At 36.1% G+C, this 15085-nt stretch overlaps 1 protein-coding gene and 1 pseudogene across 1 annotated transcript; one reads left to right on the forward strand and one right to left on the reverse strand.

Annotated features, from left to right (window-relative positions):
* Positions 1–4250: 4250 nt before the first annotated feature.
* Positions 4251–6012, forward strand: LOC111198319 (annotated as a pseudogene).
* An 8330-nt stretch (positions 6013–14342) lies between these two features.
* On the reverse strand, positions 14343–14988 carry LOC125583283. The gene is made up of 2 exons (XM_048749921.1): positions 14401–14988; positions 14343–14357 (listed from the first exon to the last, which is right to left on the reverse strand). The coding sequence occupies exons 1-2, from the start codon at positions 14986–14988 to the stop codon at positions 14343–14345; spliced, it is 603 nt and encodes a 200-aa protein (XP_048605878.1).
* Between the last annotated feature and the right edge of the window lie 97 nt (positions 14989–15085).

Below are 15085 nucleotides of genomic sequence, written 5' to 3' on the forward strand. Positions count from 1 at the left end.
TTCACTTTCCGCATGTCGGACTAGCTCCAAAGGATCCACGTCTATCCCTCAAAAGAGTTTATCGTTCTGAGCCTTCCACGTATACCAAATTATCAAGTGATAAGGATCCATGTCTAATTATGGTTCAACGATGCTATTCTTTCTCCAAAAACGATAGTCCATATTGGCATAAATACTTGGTAGCGGGAAGGTGTTAGGGCTAGATGGTGTTGTTGATAGGGACCATGCTTGCAGAACTGAAGGACATTCAAATATGGCATGAATAACAGTTTCTTTTGGTTCACCACATCTAGGACAATAATTATCACATCTCATATAATGGCGCATCAGGTTTTTCGTTACCGCCACATGACCTGTTTTCAGTTGTCACATAAGATCATATATTTTAAGTAGTTAGACTAATCAATAAACATCTTATATATTAAAACATAAGTCACAACCTTGATTCATGTGTGATTTTTTAAAAAATGGATCTAATGGACCTATTCTTATAAAGTAATGTTACATTTAATATCTAATCTTATCATTTAAATTTTGGGCATATCAAAATTTTTTATTGGCTATCAGTAATTGGATTTAAACAATAGATGATCTATTGGATTTATAGATAGTATAAATTAAATAGATATAATTTAATGTTGTAATACTATACCTCTATATGCTAAATATTTAAATATTTGTCGATGTTAACTTTTAAAATTATAAACATTTTTTTTTAAAAAAAAAATCATATTATCTAACAATGATTAATCTTTACTACCTTAAACCAATGAAAACAAATTTTAAACTATATAGTTTATTTTAAAAATTAAACAAAAACTAAATGTTTAATTATTTACTCGATAATATAAATCTATGAAGCTAAAAGTTTAATTTTTTAAAAACTTTCTAAATTTTTGAAATGTTACAATATCTTTGAATATGACAATAAAACAATATTTTACTAATCTTTATATATATAGTTACGATTTTAATAATGAAATAATAATCCGAAAAAATATATATAGAAGAAGATACAAATACATGTGAAAGTTTGAAACAATGTATTCAATGAAAAAAATATACAGTAAACTTATTATGTTTTAAAAATTGATAGACACATACATATTATAATATATACCAATTTAGAATTGAAAATAAAATATTTATATAAAAATAATTGAAAACAAAAACTCGCGCGGTTGCGCGGATCGTGATCTAGTTAACCTAATTAAAGCACAAGAAAAAAAAACAAAATAAATCGAGAGAGAAAAAAAAGGTCATTATCTCTACACCTTCTCCGGTCGACGGTGCTCTGTGTTGGGCTAAAGCTCTATGCAGTTGGCTCTATGTAACCTCTCTTCTTCGGGTTCTAGGTTTGTTATGTTTTTTTTTTTGGTAATGTTGTTATAATAAATTGCCAATGAAAAAAAATCAGTAATCACTAACATAGAAAAGCCAAACCCAACCGGTATATTTGGAATTACTAGAAAAGGTTTGGTGTATGGATATGTATATTCAAATCCCCTATATATTATTTGTGAAACATTACAACTTCTTTTTGTAGCCACATGTCATCACTAGGATGACTCTTAGAATTACTAGAGAAATAGGTTGGTCCATCTAATTATATAATAAACTTTTTATTAAACTAACCATAAATTCATTATTAATGTCAATTATTATTTTCTTAAATAAAGATTAAGGAATTGCCTAATGTGGGTAAAGTATATATGACAATTAATGATTTTGAATAAAAAAAATCTGATAAAAAAAATGTATCCTCTATCAAATTTGTTTAATTTAAAACTATTAAAATAACTTTAAAAAAAACAAAATAACCATATTATAAAAATTTAGATTTTTCTGTATATTTTATATTTTGAATTTTAAAAATGACTATAAATTACTAAAATTGTTAAAAAGTCTCACATTCAAATTTTGCGATCCATGGTTTAAAATTTTTGTTATGACAAAATACAAATGATTACAAAATCATATAAGTAAAAGTCTAATTTAATTAATCATTAAGATTTAAAATATATATGTATATATATATCATTCTAAATTAAACTATAAATCATATTGAATAAATAAATATTTTAGTTTCAAAATTTACTTTGAATAATTTTTTTGATAAAATTTTTGAACTAACATTGATAAATTTTTTTAAATTATCAATTACTAAAATTATTAGTCCCACAATGAAAATTTTGTTATCAGTAATTTAAAGTTTTTGCTATTAAAGATACACATGATAAAAAAAAATATATGAGTAGAAAACACCATTAAAAAAAAATAGACATTAATATTAAAAATATACTATGTATGTTAATATCATTTAAATTTAATTACATATCCTATCAAATTTTTTTAAAAAATTGTTTGTATTAATAAAATTGATTTATACGTTCGCATCAATTTTATTATATATGTAATAGTTACTGACTTTTAATTATTTAATATATATTTATTATTTCATAATATGTAAAAACATATAATACATAAAATAATTTATATATATAATTTTTATCCCGCGCAAGGTGCGGGTCTTAATCTAGTTTATATTATATTGCATTAGGGTCGTTGAGAAAAATGAACATTTATGTCTCTAGGAGATTAGAACGTCGTAGTTTTCTTCTTGTTTCCAGCATAACGCTAACCATTAAATTTTGAGAGAATTTATTGTATATACAAAAAAGAAGGCATAATTAGGTTAATATCCTCGTTGGGTTTAGTGATAGACGAAATGTGAAAACAAAAATTGTGATTGAAACATTGTTTGATTTATAATGTGTTAGCTATGTTGTTTGATAAGTAATTTGTTAGTTGATACGTTATTTGTGAGTTGATACATTGTTTGATACATAATTTGTTAAGCGATATATAATTGGAAAATCACCAAAAATGCCATATTCATAATATTTTTTTCATGTTTACACCCACCACTTTTATCATAACTTTTAATGAAGAATAAAAGACATTTATAATCCTAGGATTAACTAATGTAGTCTTACGGTTTTAGAGTTGATGGGTGAGGTATGGTTTTTGGAATGTGAAATTTAGGATTCTAATAAATATATAAATAAATACTTAAAAAATATAAAAAATAGTTTCAAAAAGAAATTTTGAAAAAAAAATCAAAACACAAAATTCAAAAAAAAAGAAATTTATAATAAAGTTCGAATTTGAAAGAGTATAACTCGAAAACATAAAAAAAATATTTTTTTATTTTTTGTTATTTTATTTTTTATTTTTTATTTATTTAAATAATTATTTATTATATATACAAAGAGGAATGATATAATAGTCTTTTGTCACTTAGTGAAAAAAATATTTTTGAAAATGTATTTTTAGTGGTGGTAAACATGAATAAGGGTATTAAGAAAGTGGTAAATATGAAAATTACCCTACATAATTTGGTAGCTGGTATGTTGTTTGTTACGTAATACATGGTTTAATACCAAAAAGAAAAAAAAAATCACAATTATCTATGGTATTGATTTAACACTACACATAATTATAACTTATTAACATAACTTGTTAAAACAAGTCGATAAAGTTGCTAGTCATCATATATAACTACGGAACTATAACAACTACTGTTAACTGATAAATGTTTATGTATCGTGGCGATAGGTTATTCCAACTTATCCTCACGATTTACAGTGTATAGACGAAAGCTAAAAACACGACGAAACAAAAAAAATATTCCGTTGTTTCTTCTAACTCACGTCTCAAATCATTAGGATTGTTCTTAAGTCTTGCGTTTATATGTGTTGATGGTGACGCACGGCATCATAAGCAAAATGTAAAGTGTAGAGGCCGTCACTGATGGTAAGAACTACAGATAGAAAGAAAATAAGTTTGGTACTATATTATATAATATCACCTAGTATAATTGAAAATCCAAATAGCACGTGATTTTTCATTGTCTGATAATATATTTTATATAAATGACCTATTTTCCATCGACAGTTTTACATTTTGTACTTACCGTGTTTAGAGGAAACGTTCTAACATGTTGGGACTCGAGATGCATTTAGTTCCTTTCTTTTCTTATATAACCACGCGAAGTATAAACTATCATAAGAAAAAGTGTAAAAACTTGTACTATATAATCTCACTAGTAGTAACGAGAGTAATCATCCAAAAATAAACAACTACGTAAGGAAATAAAAGGAAAAAAGGTGATATATACATACATAGAATTATAGTAGCATAGTTTATTAATTTTAGACCTCTTTGACAAAAAAGTGTCCCATAATTTTTGCTTTTCTCAGGGCTGTAGCAGATTACCTAAACAGAGATCTTCCGAAGAAACTGTCACCTGATGACGTGTTTATGACCGTTGGATGCAAACAAGCCATCGAGCTTGCCGTTGATACATTGGCTAAACCAAATGCCAACATCTTGCTTCCCAAGCCAGGCTACCCAAGTAACTTAATCCGTTCCATCTTCAAGCACCTTGAGGTCCGCAATTACGAATTTCTTCGCGAAGAGAAGTATTAGATTGACCTTGACAGCGTCCGAGCGGCAGCGGATGAGAACACATTCGCAATATTTATAATAAACCCGCACAATCCCAACGGGAACACCTACTCTGAAGCTCATCTCAAGCAGGTATTTTCACCTATACTCTAATTAGCTATACAAGTATTCGAATGGCCATATGTTATAATCCTTTGACTGTGTGTATATTAATGAATCTTAGCTCGCTGTGTTGGCTCGAGAACTCGGGGTAATGGTTGTTTCTGACGAAGTTTTTCGTTGGTCGGTGTTTGGGAGTAATCCCTTCGTTCCCATGGGCAAATTTTCGTCCATTGTACCGGTGGTTACACTCGGGTCCATATCGAAGGGATGGTCTGTTCCTGGATGGCGAACTGGCTGGATCGCGCTTCACGACCTAGATGGTGTCTTTAAATCCAAAAATGTCCGGTCTATTTTTCTCCATCAATCTTTAAGCATATATATGAATAATATGTATCATTATTCACTATGCATGTACTATGTTTGATATTAAGAGTTATCAACGTTCGTTCTTATTAACTTTTTTTCCTAATCTTATGGACAGGTTTTAGCTGCTATAAAACAGTTCCTTGATCTAAATTCTAAACCACCAACTGTTATCCAGGTACGAGACTTTTTGATTCGGACACTTTCTGTAACCTTATAAAATAAAATGTTACGGACTATTCCTATTATTATCAATTATATAGCTAATGTGTCAGATTTGTATTATGTAGGCGGATGTTTCTGAAAGATAAAACCGATCTTGCATATTATAAGCTCAAGAGCATACCTTCCCTCACCTGCTACATGAAACCTGCAGCGTGCACCTTCTTCTGGGTATTCTATCATTACTATGTATCTTTAGAACTTATTATAACCTTCTCTTTATAATTGTGTTCTTTAAATTTTTTTTTTCTTTTCTACTCGCAGACCGAGCTGAACTTATCATCCTTTGTGGATATTGAAGATGATGACGATTTCTGTGAAAAATTAGCTACTGAGGAAAACCTCGTCCTTTTGCCAGGTATTCATTATCTATGTCCAAGGTTTAGCGGTCTACCAGGGGAGACAATCATTTTTCCTGTTTGATAATTTTAACAAAACAACTTATATATTGTGTGATGGTTTGGTTTAGGGATTGCTTTTATTCTGAAGAACTGGGTGAGGCATTCTATTGACATGGATACTCCAACTTTGGAGGATGCATTTGATAGATTGGAGAGCTTTTGTGATCGCCACTCCATTTCAGGTGAAACTCCACGCAAAGCTGTCAATGGTGTCAACTAACGGGTTCTTATGTAAGCCTGTCTTTTTATGTGTTATAGTAATAAATAAATGGGGGTGTTTTGCTTTTATGAATAAATTACGAGCACCTTTCGAGTTTGTGACAGAATAAATCAATGGTGTACAATAGTAAACCATTAATCATGTATGTTTTCACATCGTTGGGTATGTCTTTCGATGTATGTATGCCTTTGTACTTTTTATAAACGAATAAGATTCAGCTTGTTTTCATTAGAACATACAAATATTCACGATTATATATGGTATTGATTTAACTTTCATAATTATAACTTATTAATATAACATGTTAAAAAAATTCAACACATTTGTAAGTCATATATAACAACGGTACTACAACAACTACTGATAAATGTTTATGTATCGTGTAGATATAAACACCCAAAAATGATTCGTTTAACTGATAATATATTTGTTAACGGAATGATAATTATTATTTATCTCTTCTTCACCACGACTTACGGACGTGGTTCATATTTTCATCTCATACTTTTTGTCAGTTTAAGAATAGAGGGTAAAGCATTTAATGACCACTATTTTGTAACTGATTTTGTAGAAACTAACAAATTATGTATCAACTAACAATATCTATTTTGTAACAAATTTGTAGTGGCTAACAAAATTTGAATCAGCTATGGACAACTATTTCATGACATCTTACTAATTATCATTTGAGGTAACCTATTTTGAAACATATAATCAAATATGTATTTAAAGAGGCGATTCACGACCATAAACATCACAATGGAGAATCTGCAATGCCTTACCCATGGTTAAATTCAACAATGTCACATATCAACTCCACATGCCCAGGACTAATACGCCACAAATGAGACGTGGACAATAGAATGGATACGGTAATGGCTAGACATGTGTACTTGATCTTAATGTCCATGTCCTTCACTTTCCTCTTCTTCACCATTTCAATAACCAAGTCAACGATACAGAACTTCAGTGACCAGACAAGAACTCCATCCATCTCCAAATCCTTTGATATTTCAAGACAAGAACCCTCTAAAAAGCAAGAACGCTGAGAAACAAAATATAATTCGTGTGTATAGTTGCAAATTACTCTTAAATTTAACCAATTGAACAGATTTTCTTCGGAAAGACACAATGATTTAACATTAAAAAAATTTAACTGTTGGAAATGGGAGAAGCCGCACGGACGCAAAGCCCCACTACCGTAAAATAAGACGCATGCTCTTCCACTTGGGAAAATCTTAAGCTAAGGACCTGATGATAGGGGTTTCAAGGCCCCTAATCAAATGTTGTAATATATAGGATGTCAAACCAGTCCTAAGTGATTATGATGCAAAGAGAATGCAAGACCATGCTTAATCTAAGTGCTACCAGTTTTTGAGATGATTTGAAATTAGATTACTACCTAAAATGCAATAAAAAACAAAGCTTTCTTTCTTATAAGAAGAGAGAACTCATGGGCTATGGAAATTGATCTTGGGTGATCAAGATTCAACCTAAAGGTGTCAACTTTTAACCAGTCTATATCTACCTTAGGCCTAGACACAATCCTAAGCAAACTCTATCCCTAGATGAATGCTCATTTACCTAGATAACTCAAGCATCAAATTCCTTTGGTTGAATGTTATCTAAGTAATCATTAATCTCAAGTCTACTAGTCATCTTAACACCTTTAACAACAAAACCCTTTGGTAAAGGATGTTAAAAGCTTACGAGAGTTGGTTCAGGCATTTCATCAAACACCTTCTGGGTATGAAATGCCTAGAGCTCAACTTTAGAGAGGCCAACTCTAAAGTTGCATTAAAAGCCCTCTACTAGCAAGGAATAAGATTGATCTATACCTAAACACCTTAGATCTAGCTTAATCACCCTTAATCTCCCTAACCCATGAATCCAAAGATGACTACTCACTACTCTCCATGATGAGCCCAAGAATCAAAGATGATTTGGTGCTAATCATGATTAGTGATCAAGATAATCAAGCAATCACAAGAGAAAAATGATCAAGATAGGATCTTTCACCTAAAAGTTCTTTTGTGATTAGATAGAAAATAAGATAAGATCCTACAATTAGGTCTGAAGGACCCTTATAGTAGCTTAAAGTCGAACCTGGTTTAACCCAACAAACCTGGGTTAACCAAAACACAAATTGGTAATTATCTGGTCAAACACGAAATATGTTGACTTTCTTGACTCGCAGCGGCCACATGAAACCGCTCCACCTAGCCGCTGGGGCACTCGCAGCGGCTTCTTCACTTCCTTGCATCACACCGCTGCGACAAGTACAAATGCGGCAGGGGATGAGCTATTTTTCCAGCGGCTTCGGTTCACCGCTGCGTTAGGCCGCTTCCATACTTCTCTCCATTTCTCGAGTCTCCATCTCTCGAGCGTCTCCAGCGGCTCCAGGACACCGCTGCACAAGGCCGCTGCTACACTTTGTCTCCGTTTCTCCAGCGCTTGCAGCGGCTTCTCGATGGGCCAAAAGGCCGCTGGGACGTCACGAGGCCGCTGGGACACTTAACCTCTGCGTCTCTTCTTCGAGAATCACCAATTTTGCTTCCAAACCATCTCTAGATGCTCCAAAGTCACCATTTGAAATCTCCATCACCTAATAAGGACATATGTAATGCAATGCAACCTAAACATATCTAAATGCTATCCTAAATGATCAACATGTGCAAGAATGAATGGTTAAAACAATGCAAATTGAGAAGATATCAACTCCCCCAAACTTGTATCTTACTTGTCCTCAAGTGACCTTGTAAGAACTCATAAGAGAGAGAGGTTTGAAGGTGGGAACTCATAGCCAAAAGTAACACTTCCTAGCACTCATCTTAACATCCTAAAGAAACATAGCAAATAGCATGAGCATTCTCCTTATTATACTCTAGCTTCTCTAGGCCTATCCATACTCTTTTTTTTTCTCTACTCAAGTTGCAATACTCTTTACCAACAAGTCCCTTCAATCATCTCTCACATTGGTTCACACACACACACAAAATGTGAAGTCTCACAAATGGCCACATGATCTCAATCATTTGGCTAGGTATGCAATGGTCTAATATGAATGAAAAGATGGGTTCAAATGTTTTTATTTAAGGGTGGTTATCACTCAAAACAAGGAGCTTGATCATTATGCAAAATTTATCTAAGATTAGAAGCAACTCATGCATACATAGATTTATTCTCATCATTCTACCCCATTTTGTTATAAATGATCACAAGTTCTACCCTCTTTATCATCATCTCAAAATCAATCTAAACCTCCTCACATCACTCACCCAATGTACAACTCTCTTTTTTTTTTCATTTGACCCACTCACTAGGGATTTTAATCCACTTTCCACAAGCTCTAACCTTTTTTCATTTCCTTCCCCAACTTCTTTCTGATCTCATTTTTTTTATTAGGGGGAAGGTTCTTTGTTACATAATCAAGAGCTTCTTATTATTTATTTATTTTTTTTATATATATCCCTAGGAGCTTTATTTTCATATCTCTCATCTTTCTCACTCTCCAAACCCAAGATATTGAAATTTAAAACACACAAACCCCTCTCACCATCCCCAAATGCTAACTCATTGTGCTAGCAAGAGATGAGAATAAACCTATGTCGCCTCCAATACTCTCAAGATTTTGCACATGACAAGCTATCAAAAGAGGCCTCACTCATGCAATTAAATGTTTGGTCTCAAGGAATGGTTAGGGTTTTAGGGTAAGGAGTGCCATTTGGGTTAACAAAGATAGGTATGAAGGAATAAGATAACCCAAATGTGTATGAGATCCATGATGAAGTATGCAAATGCCCATATGCAAGAGAGATTAAGTTCATTCAAGCCAAGTTTAGATTGGAGCTGATCTTAAGAACAATGCTAACATCAAGCAAGCAAACAAGTTTCAAGAAGAGTTTTCAAGGATCGAAGCGTACAAGGTTTTCAAGAGATGCTTAAGCTACTTGATATGTTTAACTAGGGTGTCATTTTGAGTTCTAGACAAGGGTTCTTTGCAAGGCATTTTAAATCATTGTTCCCAATGCAAGTGAATGCAACCTATATGCTTTAGACTCAATCTTAAAAGTGCAAGTGATGCAACTACATGTTTCTTTTTGTGTTTTTCAAAATTTTTAATTTTTTTGGTTTTCTCTATGCATATATATATGTACAATGCAATGCATGAGAATCAAATAATCAAAGAAAACATGATCAAATACTTGATACCTCCCCCAAACTTTGTTCACACAGTCTCTGTGTTAGAAAGTAGGAGGAGATACCAAAAAGAGAAATAAATGCAAAGAAAAACTGGTATATACAATGGAAGGGTGATGATGAAACCTGGCTAAGCAAAGGAGGATGCTCCCTCCGTGTCGTCGTCGTTGTCGGTAGCGACTGAAGGAGACTCGTTGGAGGAGGCTCGGGGTGGAGGAGCTGTGTTCCTGCGTCTACGACGGAGTCGGTACTCCGGGGAACGAGGAGGTCCATAGAAGACAGGGTATGGGAGAGTAGATGGACCAGCACCAGCCAACACGTCATCCCGTTGACAACCAGAACCGATAGACACTTGAGAGAGAAGTGCATTGACCTTTTTCATCTGTCTCTTAAGCGCTTTCACTGAGTTCTTCAGCTTGTAGATGGTGGAATCTTGCATCTTGTTCCACCGAAGCAACTTGGCGTTTTGAGAGAGAGCTTGGCGCAATGCAACGTTCGGTGTAACTCCACCATAAGGCTGAAAGTGGTATCTCTCTGTCCCATACACCGGGGCTGGTGTGGTCGGTCCTTCGTCATCAGCATCACTAGGACGAGCTACCCGAGAAGAAATTGCCTTGGTCTTCTTCTTGCGCGCTTTGGTGATGGTCTCAAGTACACCAAAATCTGCGGGAATGAGCTCATGAGCAGCTGGAGCGAAGAGTACATGCTGAGGATCAGATAGCGTCGTCAACCTCTCACAAGGGAGGAATATCTGTAGCTTCTCTGGCTCGATATCAGTGGACCAAAAGGGGTAACCATACCGATCGCCAGATTGGCCGGTAAGGAAATGGGTTTTCTTCAAGTAAGCAAGATCAATGGAGGCTGGAGCATGATCCCGAGGTCCCAAATCTATCCCAAATGCTTCCAAGATCGGAGTAATGAAGCTCCCGATAAACAGCGTCGGTTTTTCATTCGGAGTTGTCCAAGCCCAATCTCGATAGTACTCAAACCGCTTCATCAACAATCCCACAAGTCCCAAGTCCTCAAAATCTTCCGGATCGGTGTGGAGTAGCGTTCCTTCCTCAAGAATCGGGAGAAGTCCAAGAGCCAGAAGTTTGAGCTCATCATCGTTTGCTCCGCCCGGTTCCCTCCATGAGTAAAAGGTGTGAGTAAGAACCTTTTGGGCATATCTCACTCCCGGGTTAGAGATGTCATTGCTCTTGTCCTCTCCCGCTGTACGCGACCACCCCGTAATCATTGCTCATATGTCATCCACAATTGCCGACCTAGCAGGTAGAAACGACCCACGGTTGTCCGAGAAACCGAGAATGGAGCTTAGCTTCTTGAAACACACCTTGTAGGTTTTCTCATTGATCTCAAAGCTGGTGCGCCCAAACCCCTCGGTCCTATGTGCATCGCAATGGTATCGAACTGAGAATGTAGAAATGAACTCACAAGAGACCTCCTTATGAACTCCGTAGCTCATACCAAGTAGTGACTCCATGCCCATGTTCCGGAGAATCATTCTCACATCTTCATAGATCCCAAGCGTACGAAGAGCCTCAACATCTGGAAATCTCATCGGGCTCCATTTGACGTCATCACAAAGGCGCTCATAGAGTTGCGCTGAAGTTGGTTTGCTGGTTGGGGGTACTCTATTCCGCTTCTTAGCTGGCTTGGGAGCAGGTGTTTCCTCCTCCTCATCTTCAGTCTCAGCTCTAAGACCCTCTTCTATCATCTCTTCGATCTCTGCCTCCAATGTCGCTTTTTCATTGGTGGGACTTGCCACAGCTTCTACCCACTTGGAGACATAGTCAACAGCTACAAGGATGTATTTGTTGCCAAAAGATGATGGAAATGGTCCCATGAAGTCAATACCCCACACATCAAAAACCTCCACTTCCATAATTGGGTTTTGAGGCATCTCATTCCTTTTGGTGATGTTCCCTCTCCTTTGGCATGAATCACACCTAGAGACAAAGTCTTGAGTGTCTTTGAACATATGAGGCCACCAAAACCCAGCTTGTAACACCTTTGAGACAGTCTTGAAAGTAGCAAAGTGCCCTCCATAGGATGATCCATGACAGTGTGTGAGGATCCCTTCAACTTCTTCATCAGCTACTGCTCTTCTATAGAGTTGATCTCTACAAAGGATGTAGAGTTAAGGTTCATCCCAATATTATCTCTTCACATCTTTGTAGAACTTCTTCTTGGCATATCCCTCAAGATCAAGTGGCTCTCTCTTCCACAAGCTAAGTAGTTCACCAAATCAGCATACCAAGGCCCTTTCTCTTCAGTTGCCTTCACTTCTTCAAGCTTCTTTCCAGTTTCACAAACTGCTACCACCGCTCCAATTGCCATGATCTGCTCTTCTGGAAGCCCTTCATCAATAGGGATCCCACTCTCAATCTTCAGTCTAGATAAGTGATCAGCTACACCATTCTCAACTCCTGGCTTGTCTCTAATCTCAAGGTCAAACTCTTGTAGCAGCAAGATCCACCCCAACAGCCTTGGCTTAGCATCCTTCTTGGCCATGAGGTGTCTCAATACAGCATGATCAGTGTAGACTATGACCTTTGACCCAACTAAGTAGCTTCTGAACTTCTCAAAGGCATAGACAATGGCTAGCAACTCCTTCTCAGTTGTAGCATACTTCATTTGGGCTTCATCAAGGGTTTTACTCGCATAGTAGATCACATGAGTCTTCTTGTCCTTCTTTTGACCAAGAACAGCTCCCACAGCATAGTCACTAGCATCACACATGATCTCAAAAGGGAGATCCCAATCTGGTGGCTGCACAATGGGGGCGCTAACCAGCTTCTCCTTCAACTTCTTGAAGGCATGTAGACATTCCCAATCAAAGACGAATGCAGCCTCCTTGCATAGAAGCTTAGTCATTGGCCTTGCTATCATCGAGAAGTCTTGGATGAATCTTCTATAGAATCCAGCATGACCGTGGAAGCTTCTAATGTCTTTAACCGTCTTTGGTGCAGCTAACCCAACCATCACTTCAATCTTGGCCTTGTCTACCTCAATCCCCCTCTCTGAAATCTTGTGTCCAAGCACAGACCCTTCCTTAACCATGAAGTGACACTTCTCCCAGTTCAACACAAGGTTGGTCTCTTCACATCTCTTGATGACCCTGCTAAGATTTGAAAAACAAGCAGAAAACGAAGATCCGTAGAAAGAGAAATCATCTATAAACACCTCCACAACATCCTCTATAAGATCATAGAAAATAGACATCATGCATCTTTGGAAAGTGGCTGGAGCATTACATAGCCCAAATGGCATCCTTTGATAAGCAAAGGTACCATAGGGGCATGTGAAAGTCGTTTTCTCTTGATCATTTGGATGTATGGGGATTTGGAAGAACCCTGAATACCCATCAAGAAAACAATAATATGGATGATTTGCAAGTCTCTCAAGCATTTGATCAATGAATGGCAATGGAAAATGATCCTTTCTAGATGCTTTGTTAAGTTTTCGATAATCTATGCACATCCTATGTCCTGTTATTGTTCTTGTTGGTATTAGTTCATCCTTATCATTTTTAACCACAGTCATTCCTCCTTTCTTTGGAACAACATGCACAAGAGACACCCATTTGCTATCTGAAATAGGATAGATGACTCCTGCATCTAAGAGTTTTAGAATCTCTTTCTTAACAACATCCTTCAAGTTGGGGTTCAACCTTCTTTGATGTTCTATAGAAGTCATAGATTCATCCTCTAGATGTATCCTATGCATGCATAAAGAAGGTGATAGCCCTTTAATATCATTTAGTGAGTAGCCTATTGCCTTTCTATACTTTTTAAGTTCATTCAAAAGTTTAGACAATTCATCTTCACTACGCTCACTACTCACTATGACAGGGTAAGTCTCATTAGGGCCAAGGAAAGTATACCCTACACCATGGAGAAGAGGTTTAAGCTCCATTTTTGGTGCTTTGAGTTCACTCCAATCATCCTCTTGGAGATTCTCTTGTTGAGTAGCTGAGGAAGCATGGTGATCCTCATATGAAAGCTCCTCATTCTGTTCTTCATCACTAATCTCCGTGTGAGAGTCCAGCATCTTCACATAAGCATCACTTTCCTTGTTCTCAACCATTTGGACCTCTCTCTCAATTGTTAAGGCATGTTGTAGAGAGTCTTCAAGTGCCAACTCCTCTAGAAGTTCATCAGCTAAAACCTCCATCTCCTCAATGTAGAATGCTTGGCTTTGAGTAATAGGCTTCTTCATCACCTCTTTGATGTCAAAGTGAAGAATGTTTCCCTTTCCAAGGTGAAGATCAATCTTCCCTTCCTTAACATTCACAACTGCTCCTGCTGTAGCCAAGAAAGGTCTCCCCATTATCAAAGGATCTGTTGGTTCTTCATCCATCTCTAACACCACAAAATCTGTAGGAATCTCACAATTTCCAACCATAACAGGGAGATCTACTAGGATACCAATGAGAATCTTCACTGAGCGATCAGCTAGCACAAGAGAGAGTCTACACTTCTTGTATTGTGTAAAGCCAAGCCTTTTAGCAATGGAGAGAGGCATAAGGCTCACACTTGCTCCCAAATCGCATAGACACCTCTCAAAAGTAAATTGCCCAATGGCACAAGGTAAAGTAAAGCTTCCTGGATCTTCAAGCTTCTTAGGGATGGTTAGCCGTTGGATAATAGCACTACACTCATGAGTAAGAACCACCATGCCTTCCATCTCCTTCTTCTTCTTAGTTACAGCATCCTTGAGGAACTTGCTGTATTGAGGCACTAGCATGAAGGCATCAATTATGGGCATAGTAATCTGAACTTCACTCATTTGCTTCTCAAATAAAACCTTGTATTGCTCCAAAAACTGTCTCTTGAATCTACCGGGAAAAGAAAGTTTTGGTTCATAGGGAGGAGGATTGAATAGAGCTCCTTTTGATGAAGTAGCAACTTCATTCTTGTTCTCCCCCTTCTTTTCTTCTCCAATTTTACCCTTTCTTTTTGCTTCAACTATTTTCTCCAAGATCTCTTCATTGGTCTTCTCATCCATAATAACCACATCATCATCCACATTGATGACCACCTCCCCATCTTGCTTCTCATTATCCTTAATGAGAGTTCTTGGTGGTAGCTATTTTCCACTCCTA

This window comes from Brassica napus, chromosome C3 (assembly GCF_020379485.1).
Source record: "Brassica napus cultivar Da-Ae chromosome C3, Da-Ae, whole genome shotgun sequence".
Lineage (NCBI taxonomy): Eukaryota > Viridiplantae > Streptophyta > Magnoliopsida > Brassicales > Brassicaceae > Brassica > Brassica napus.